Source organism: Elephantulus edwardii, unplaced genomic scaffold (assembly GCF_000299155.1).
Source record: "Elephantulus edwardii isolate Elephantulus edwardi_28Jun2011 unplaced genomic scaffold, EleEdw1.0 scaffold00026, whole genome shotgun sequence".
Taxonomy (NCBI): Eukaryota; Metazoa; Chordata; class Mammalia; order Macroscelidea; family Macroscelididae; genus Elephantulus; species Elephantulus edwardii.
In genome coordinates this window covers 1728498-1739116 of record NW_006399776.1, presented here as the reverse complement: position 1 = coordinate 1739116, position 10619 = coordinate 1728498, and the positions used below count along the sequence as shown (strand labels likewise).

Sequence of the window (10619 nt, the reverse complement as noted above, 5' to 3'; positions counted from 1 at the left end):
GACCCTATGTACAACAGCCCTAAACTCCGCTCTGTCCTGTGCCAATCGCACTGTTAACTCCGCAATAAGGGATATACCTTTAACTTGCTGGTCTGTCTAATACTTCTCTAAATCTGAACATTCACATGAGACAGACTAGGAAGAAGGATTGGCCATCCACTTCTGAAATAGCAGGCCTCTGAAAACCCTATAACACTATACTTAGTACTTAGAAATATTATCTCATGTAATCAACCAACCAAGAAGTAGGTGTCATATCCTTTTAAAAGAGAAGAAACTTATAAATTAAAGGAATGCTAATGAAAAAAAAAAAAAAGAGAAGAAACTGATGTTAAGAAACTTGTCTAAGTCAATTTTAAAATTGACTAAGCAATTGGCAGAGCAAAACCTGAATCTAAGTCTCTTTGATTCCAAAGTTGTTCTTTCAGGCATGGAAGCACAAGCTAGGAATATGGGCTCCTGAATCTCAGTACGGGCCCAACTCCAGATTTGGGGTTATGTGAGTGAGAATGAAGAGAAATTTTCTCTCCTGGGAAAATAAGTTATATACTGCTCACGCTTCTTTCCAGAGTCATTCCTACCTTACTTTTTAAAAACAGGACAGTGCAGGTAAGAGTGGAGTGAAAAGAAGTTGCTGACCAGTAAACAAGACGCGTGTAAGTATACTGTGGAGATACTGCAGGTTTGGTTACAGACCACTGCAATAAAGCAAGTCAAGAAGCTGCACTGTAATCCTGAAAGCACACGGTTCAAATCCACTAACTGCTCTGCAGGAGAAGGATGGGCAATATCCTCTTGTGTGATTAACTGCCTCTGAAACCCCCCACAGGGTCAGCTGTGACAGCACACAAGAAGATGATACATTAAAGAATATTTACACTATACTGTAGCTATTAAAGGGAACTCTGGTGGCACAGGCTGTAGGGAGTTACGCTGCTAAATCAGAGGTGTCACCTCTGGCAATTTGAATCTATTGGAGTGGCATCCACTTTCTAAACAACAAGACTCTGGAGACTCAATGAACTCTGAGAAATGTTGCTAGATATAGAAAAGCTTCAGGCCTTTTGTTCATAGGATCACTATGATTCATGCTCGACTTGATGGCAATCAACAACAGTAGGTCAGCAGGGAAAAGACAGACAATCTCCATCAGTATCATTTATAGCCTCCTGAAAATCTTCTAGAAGTTAGTTTTTAATTAGTTCTGACTTCATGGTAAGGAGCTTGCATTTTCTGAGTAGTTTAGTAAAGAAGCTGTGGTCGTGTGAAGTGTTATATGTTGTACTAGAAACAAAAAGGTCAGGGGTTTGAATCCACCAGCTGCTACTCAGGAGAAAGATGAGCAATCTCCTCCCATAAAGATTTATAGCCTTGGACACCAATGATGGATCTCTAGGAGTTCAAATGGACTAAATGGCAGTAGGTTGGTTTTTTATTAAGTATGAATAGTATGAGAATTCCAAAATGTGGCAGAGATACAAATAAACACTTGTTGAAAAAGGCATCAACAGACTCACTTCATAGAAGGTTGCCACAAACCTCCAATTTGTAAAAATCACATTTTCTATTACATGCGATAGAACAACATGTAATAAAATGAAGTATGCCTATAAAGGCCATACAATTGCGATGTAGCCCTACTCAACATGAAAACCTCAATTTTTTTCTAGACGTCTAAGCACATTAAAGACAAAAACTGAGCATAAAGCAATTCACAATTCAAAAGAGAGAGCTCAAACTCTGTACTCAAAGCAAGAGAATATTTTTCAAAAGAAAATTTTCAAATTTATGTTCTCAGTGATAACTAGGAGAACAAACATCAAATAGAAAAGGGTCAGTTGTCATTTTTTCCACATAAAAGCAAAACCAAAACCAAACCTGTGAACTCCAGGTTGATTCTAACTTATAGCAACCCTACATTTCCAAGGCTTTAATCTTTACAGAAGCAGGCTGTTAAGTCTTTCTTCAGGAGAGTAGCTAGTGGGTTTGATCTACTGACCTTTTAATTAGCAGTTTATTGCTTTAACCACTAAACCACCAATGCTTCTTTTCCTCAGGTAGTAACTAGCATATGTATTAGTAGGACTTTTCTGAGGGTCAATTCATCAAAGTGCTAAAGAATAGAAACTTTATTCTCTTGACCTGGAAATTCCCCATACAGAAATATATTCCAAGTAAATAATAGTACACATGAGGACTCACACACATAGAGGACAATAATAATACAATAATAGTGACAGTAAAAACTGGGATCCATCTCAAAGTCTAGTAGTTCGGTCAGATAAATTTATGATACAATGAATTCTATGCCTTCATAAAAAGTGTATCAACTAGCCTAGTGGCAAGAAGCTGTACTGCAATCCCAGAGGCATGCGGTTCAAATCTACCAGATCCTCTGCTGTAAAGGAGAGGCAATCGCCTCCTGTATCAGTCGGATCAGATTTTATGGTGTGTACACACACACACACACACACACACACACACACACACACACACACACACAGTATATCAACTAGTAGGAAGAAAGATATATTTATTATCAAGTGAGAAAAAGCACATTATAAATCTATTACATAGGGGTTAATCAGACATTGTAATTAGTTACATTACTCAATTGTAACTAATGTTATAAAACAAAATGTGTATGAATGATTAAATGAAAAACCAATATGATTTGTAAACTTTCACTCAAAACTAAAACAAAATTATGTCAAAGAGGAAAACTCATTTTATTTTCCTATCTCTCTGCGGAGGAAGCTGCTAATAAGCTGTGCTGCAATCCCAAGGGCACACTACTCATGGAATTCACTATTCATAGGAAGAGGATGGGCATTCTCCATCCATGTGATTTACTGCCTCTGAAAACCCTCTGGAGGGTCATCTACAAGTCAGTTTCGACTCGATGGCACACACTACCACCACCATGACCTCTCTAAGGAGAAATACTGCAAGGCTATCTGGTTCAAGGATAAAACTGTGCTTCTCATTTATTAGAAAGGAAAAGATAAAATCTTGTAAAGTTTTGGTAATATGGCAAAAAAGTAGAATTAGACTAAAAATTCATATAACAAGTTATAATCTGAAGCACAGCTATTTAAATACACATATAAGATAGGTGCAAGGATCTAATATTCTAAATCAATTTTATCTTTTTGTTACTCTGAAAGACCATCTCTTCACTGCATACTAAAATTTCAAAGTAAAGAACAGGATATGAATTAAAAACACTCTCCTTAGAATGAAAATATTTATAAACTCTTCTAACTTTCTCAAGATTTCACAAAATATATAAAAATCAAATGGCTGAGCTTAGAAAAATGAGTGAGTCACCAGGAAACACAGTAATTGGAAACTGGTTAAAAAGATAAAATGAATACAATTGTGAAAGACTTCATTCTACTTACTTTTTAAATATAAACTGGATGAAATGCTATCAGACTGATCAAGCACAGAAGAATCTGAGGAAGGAGTCAGAAGGTTTTCTTTGCTCTTCAAAAAGAAATCTACAGTGTCCAGCTGGCGATTTTCTATCCCAGCCTAAAAGGAAGAAAATCAAGGGGAGAAAGGTGAGGATAGAAAAAAAGGGGAAAATAAAACCCAACATGCAGATGTTTACTAAAATAAAGAAACTTTAGGATTTAAGGAGCTGAGGCTGAAGAAAACACAAGGTTATCTTTATGTCACACTAGCGGGGATAACAATAGCGACCACCTGGTCTAGGCAAATCTGCAGCTTTCTGAGCCTCAGTTTTTGCTTAAATAGAAACAGGAGGCTTGACTTGAACATTTTCCCAGCTCTTCCATTCTAAAATTCTTCAGAGTAGGTACATGGAGATTGTTCTTACAGTAATACATGTACATGTAAAAAAAGATAAAGCATGAGAATTACAAGAAGAGGAAAAGTACTGTTACAACTTAAAAAGTATAATCAACATCCTGAAACAAAATGTATGTGAATGGCTGAATGGAAAATCAATTTGCTCTGTAAATGTCCACTCAAATCACAATAAAAAGTTAAGAAAAAGAAAATAAAATGTTAAATCAGTTTAATGTAATGTTAAAAGAAAAAGCAGCATAAGCAAAGACTATTAGCCCTGATTAGGCATTTTGAGGAACCTTCTGATACACACCACCTTCAAATCATAGGTTTTATAAATATATGTATGTTTAAATGCTCAGCTGAACTAACAAAGTGACTGAAAATCTGAAGACCTGTGAGAATATGTGACAGAAAAATCATGAGCTAATTCCTACAGATAGATTTAAACATTACCTCTAGTGCGTGTATGGGTATTGAGCACCTCCCCCAAGCATTGAGGTGACACAGAGAGTCGACAGTGCTGGCACTTCCATGGATCATCAGTCTATTCAAAAACTCTTCTTGAGTCAAACCAAACAAAACCAGAGAAAGTCCATTTTCTATAGGAAAAAGAAAAGTTAGCTTTAAAAAATGGTTAAGATTTAAGTGAGTTTTCAAATTACTTACTACTTCAAGACTATAATTTATGGCATAAGCCACTGGGAGTTGCCCTGCTAAACCAAAGGCTGAGCATCTGGTTCGAATCCACCAGCCATTCCTCAGGAAAAAGATGGTCTCCTCCTGTGATTTATAGCCTTTGAACACTTGCTGAAAAGTCAGCTAAGTCAGTTCCTACTCCACAGCAAACACTGACAGATTCTGCCTTTAATTCATTGTGTTTTTCAAGTAAAGTTTTATTTTATAAACACTGAACACAAGACAAAGTCTTGTATGAACAATGAATCTTATGAAAGAGCATGACATCATACATTTTCACTCCAAATTGTCTTATAGTACTTAATTATTTTAATATTTACAGAGGTATTAGATTTCTTGTTTATTAAAACTCATATAATGCTCCTGACACAGAAATACATGATTACCAAAATGTGAGTACTAAAGCAGCAGGAAACTTTTAGTTCAGACAACCTTGATAGTACAAAAGCCTGTTTTTGTAACACAATAAAAAATGATAATATAAATGCTCAATAAATGTGTGTTGATCTATCAAAGCCAGATGCCTATAATGGCCAAGTAAGTGATTAGAGAATTGTTTATTATAATCTGTATGTATTTACTCTGAGTAACTTCAAGAAAAGCCTGACTGGAATGAAAAAGAAAAGCCCAGCTAAAGAGTTGTTGTTTACCATTGAGTTGGAACTGGCCCATAGTTGACCCTCCGGCAGTTAATCTCACAGGAGTAGATTGTCTATCTTTCTCCTAGGAAGCAGCTGTTGATTCGAAATTGATTGCAGCACATCTTTTTACCACTAGGCCATCAGAGCTCTCTAGCTCTGAATTTTCAACTGAAATTCTAGTCCAATCCCCAAGTTACAAATGCAGGTCTAGAGCTGCTAGCTCGTAAAATTTTCAACAGCTGGAAATGCAGATTTTAAAGTGCAATTATCTCATTTTGTATGTTCAGTGGCACTTAATGACAAAAACATAATAAATTAAGTCTTTAGAAAAGGTTCTATGTACAACCACAAGTCACCATGCAGCAGCTTGCTGTTAATGTATAAGGTCAAGAGCCTTTGACTGCTTCCATGTTGGCATCTGCCCCTCCTTAAGAGCAAAGGCAAATGTTGGGTGAAAGGCTGTTTCCTCTTATTCAAGCCATGCACACTACATTGGCTGGTAAAATTACTGGAATGTTACTGGAGATTAATAATTCAGAACAACTTCATATGCTTGAGTCTCCAGAGTCTCTTTGTTCTAACGTTGATGAAGCTGAAGCTGTACTACAAGCCCACCAAGCTAACGAGGCTGCCCAGAAAGCAGTTAACAGGGCCACTGGTGTTCGAACTGTTTAAAATGATCAGGGACCATGAAAGAAAACTCGTGCTTCACTGAAGAAAAAGAACTAAACATTGAAAAACTTAAATATTGGGGGAAAAAACCATTGCAAAATATAAAATTTAAAAAAAAAAGGAAAGGAAACTTTGAACCTTATGTACTGAGCAAATGCTGGGGCTAGCATGTGCTAGTTCTAGATTACTTACTCATTTAAAAACAAAAAACAAAAAAAAGAGGAAAAAATAGTAAAACATAAAAACAAATTAATGTTTTATAGACCCTGGGAAAAAGAATTTTCAGCAAAGTACAAAAATTTAAAGCATTCCTTTCTTTAATTTTTAATTCCTTACTGTGGAATAGCTCAGAATGTCAGTTGTTTTAGGTAACAGAATTGATAACTGAGCAAGGAAATGTAATTTGGATTATAAAATTCTTACTTTAATAAAAATTTCTTAAACTGTGAAAAAAAAAAAGACAAGGTTCTGAATGGTCTCAGTAGTGCATATAGAACAAAAGAATTCTGCAATTCAACATATGGACCATGAGGAGCCAGGCATTCAGTAGCCTCTGCTTGTACGGAATGAAGTCAAGTTGAACCTCTGGATTGGTAGCAACCCTTATTGCTCTTAAAATTTCTGATTTAGTGTCTTCACATTTAAGGGAGCCAAAATGGCCCTAATTTTTTAAAAAAATCAAACATACAAGACAAAGTTAGCAAGTATAATACCAAATTTCCTCAATGACAGTCTACTTTGAGAGGAGGAGAGGCACTAGCACTACCCAGGTAGCAGAAATAAATGCAGTGAAACCTCTAAGAGACTTGTTTATGTCTTAAAAGTTGTTCTTTCTTGACAGAGTTCAGTATTGTCATTTTTCTAATACTCACTTTAGTGTAAAATATTTTGAGTTCCCACCTTAGAGAAGGTGTGGCTTTCACAGGTTCTACTGTACATCTACAAAGCTATCATCAGCAATGGATTGCAATGGAGTCTCACCTGTAATAATGAGGCACAGCTGTTGGGCTCCACCATTCTCTACAGGAATACATTTTTTGCCAAGAGGAAAACACTGTATGCCCTGGGTCTCCAAATCCCAGAAAACAATGGAGCAGTAGCCAGTTCTTTCCCCTGCCTGAGAAAACTGCACAGTGAATCCTGTCATAGATATACATTCAAGCTCTGTGGGTTCCTCTTGTTCAATACTATGCATTATCTTCCAGGGCCTTCTTAGATCCCTGGGCTCAGCATGACTATCTTTCTGTGGAAAATTATACTGGCTATACCACAGGTCTTCTGAAATGAAGGTCCAACTTGGCACAATGATACCATGATTATCAGATTCAGAAGATTCCAAATGCAAAAGATCCTGGAACCATGGAGTACAATGGGAAATCTCCAGTTTAGAGTCCTTTATTGTATGATTCAATGATGACAGCTGAGCTTTCCATGACCTGGGAACACAGAATATTACTCATGCCTGCTATAGGAGAAGGCTCTAAGAAAAACACTGAACCAGTGGAAGGACATAGTTTTATTCTAACAAAAAAAACCGAATCTCAAGTACCATATAAGACCAGTGCTATAAAAAGCTAAAGAATGGCTTACATACAAGAATCATCACTCTAGTATGGTTATGAGGGAGGGAAAAGAGAGGGAGTAGAAAACTAATTAACAGATAACATTTATGAGGATGGATAAAAGGAAAGAATATGGAATGAATGGATGATCATACTCTGTATAACAATGGACAATATAAAACAAAATGTACATGAATGATCAAGTGGAAAAAGCAATCTTTTTTACCTTTGTTACCTTTCACTCAAATGACATAAAAAGCATCTACCTCTGTAAAGAACTTTAGTGAAAAGGTAATGTGTCCAAAGGGTCCCAAAATAGAATAAATTAAATCTAAAAAAAAAGGTGTTTCTCTACCTGTCAACCTGGAAGGAAAACTTGGTCAGCTTCATGTTATAGTCAGAGTTAACAGGATCATCCTCATCTACTCCTTTAGGCCCTTGAATAGGATGATCTTGTAGACTTCTTTCACACAGCAGGTGTTCTGGATGTTGCCTACATTTAAAAGATGATAGCCTTGGTCAAAAGTGATGGCCAAACCCAAATTCATGTTATTATTGATCCTGTTAAAATGAATAGTCCTGGTCACCTGATTTCCAACAAGAATACTAAGTCCATTCGGTGGAAGAAGGAAGAGTCTCTTGAACAAATGGTGCTAGGAAAACTGGATTTCCACATGCAAAAGAACATATTAGGGCCCTTGCTTTACATCATACACAACATTCAATTTAAAAGAGATCCAGAATCTAAATGTGAAAGCTGAAACTATAAAATTCTTAGAAGAAAAATACACGAGATGGTTGCAAGACCTCATTTTTAACAATGGAAAATCAGATATGATGACAAAAGCACAAGCTGTAAAACAGAACTTATTCAAATTATGATGACCTCATAGAGTCATTTATTGTAGGGTTTTTGGGTACATCTTATTGTTAATAATATGTTATTTATGTATGTGAATTTTTAATTTATGTGTAATGTTTGAAAGTCCCAAAGACAAAGATAAAATTTAAAAAGATACTGATAATAAAAATAAGTAATACTGAAGATTTTAAATAGAGGTTTTCAACTTTTATCAGAATAAACTTTAAGTGATGTCATCAGAAGGGACATTGTAACTTAGGGACTATCCGTACTTTTATCAAAGGACTTTATTGAAAATAATGCCACTTACAAAAGCCACCCAAAAGATTAAATACTACCAGAGACACCAAAGTGCTATACAAAGAAAACAACAAAGTATTTCTAAAAAAACAAAGAGCAACTTGCATAAATGGAAGACTGTATCATGCTCACGGATAGAAAGACTGAACATTGCTAAGTCAATACTACCAAAAGTGATCTACAGATATAACGCAACCCCAATTCAGATGCTGTCATTCTTCAATGCAAAGGAAAAAAGTTATCGCTAAATTTATATTGAAAGGAATGAGATCCTTTTCCTAGATGATTGCAAAGCACCACTGAAAAAGAAAAATAAAGTAGGAAGCCTCATACTTCCTGATCTCACAGACACAATTATAAAAACAGTGTGATATCAGTAAAGTGACAAATACAAAGACCAATGGCATAGACATGAGAACCCAAGAAAGAAATTAATTAACCTAAGGATAGCAAATCTTTCACAAGGACATAAAACTTATTAAATGGCGAAAATACAGCATCTTTAACAAATGATGTGGCAAAATTTGGTATCTATTCAAAGAATATGGAACCAAGATCCATTCTTCATACCATATAAAAAAACACACTAATAGATCAAGGACTAAGGGACAAAACTTAAAATTATAAAGATCTTCAGGGGGAAAAAAGGGAGTGCAAACACAAAATTCTTAATTTATTGCATAAACACACTACCTACCAAATAGAACCAAAAAATGCTCAATCAGCAGAGGACAAGTTAGATGAATGGTAGCATCTAAAAATTAAATCTTTATGTGCATAAGAAAAAATTCATTAAGAGGGTAAAAAGAGATCCTATTAAGGCAATATACACATTCAATGCAATCCCAATACAAATACCAATTCCATTCTTCAACGAGATGGAAAAGGCAATCTTCAGCTTCATTTGGAATGGAAAGAAGCCACAAATAAGCAAAGCACTCCTTAAAAATAGAAAAAGGTAGGAGGCATCTCACTCCCTGATTTATAATCCTACTACACTGCCGTGGTAGTCAAGACATCATGGTACTGGTACAATGACAGACACATAGATCAATGGAATAGAACTGAGAACCCGGAAATCAACCCATCTATTTATGGTCAACTGATTTTTGACAAGGAGATGAATCAGTTAGGTGGGGAAATGACAGCCTTTTTAACAAATGGTGTTGGCAAAATTGGAAAACTATCTGCAGAAGAATTAAACAAGATCCCCACCTCACTCCATATAAAAAAACCAACTCAAGGTGGATCATGGACCTAGGACTAAAACCAAGGACTATAAACCACATTCAGGAAAAGCTCAGAAAAACTTTAGTAGTCCTAATCCACAACATAAAGAGTCTCCCCAGTATTCTGAAAAATTTACAACCAGAAGAAGATAAAATAGATGAATGGGACCTTCTAAGAATCAAATCCCTATGCACCATCCAGAAACTTCTCTAACAGGGTAAAAAGGGAAGCCACAGACTGGGAAAGAGTGTTTGGTAATGACATGTCAGACTTATATCTAGAATTTATAAAATACTTGAGCACCACAACAAGATAAAGGTGAATAATCGAATTGAAAAATGGGCACAGGATATGGTTAGATGCCACGAAGTAGGTGGCAATGCCTTAACCGTATGCGTGTTGTAAAGGCCCAAAGGGCCTCTTCCATCCTTGTCAAGGGGAGTGCTAACCTTCTCTCCTTTCATACAACACGAGGGCACAGGATATGAACAGACACTTCAATAAGGAAGACATTCAGATGGCCAACAAGCACATGAAGAAATGTTCAAAATCCCTAGCTCTGAGAGAGATGCAAATCAAGACAACCATGAGATATCATCTCACTTCAGTAAGACTAGCAAAATTTAACAGAACAGCAAGCAACAAATGCTGGCGAGTTTGTGAAGAGTTTGGAACCCTTATTCACTGTTGGTGGGAGTGTAAAGTGGTGCAACCACTGTGGAAAGCGATGTGGCGCTTTCTCGAAAAGTTGCAAATAGAGATACCATTTGACCCAGCAATTCCACTACTGGGAATATACCCTAAAGAGACCATAAATGACATCCAAGTAGATATATG

General features: G+C 36.1%; 1 protein-coding gene across 1 annotated transcript in view; it reads right to left on the bottom strand.

Annotated features, from left to right (window-relative positions):
• SPG11 (spastic paraplegia 11 (autosomal recessive)) overlaps nt 1–10619 on the bottom strand; it is a 128159-nt gene that overhangs the window by 70955 nt on the left and 46585 nt on the right. Inside the window, exons 19-22 of the mRNA XM_006883201.1 lie at nt 7746–7883; nt 6810–7264; nt 4273–4418; nt 3405–3537 (exon numbers count right to left, since the gene is read on the bottom strand). Of these exons, the coding sequence (XP_006883263.1) occupies nt 3405–3537; nt 4273–4418; nt 6810–7264; nt 7746–7883 (872 nt within the window). The remainder of the gene's footprint in view (nt 1–3404; nt 3538–4272; nt 4419–6809; nt 7265–7745; nt 7884–10619) is intronic.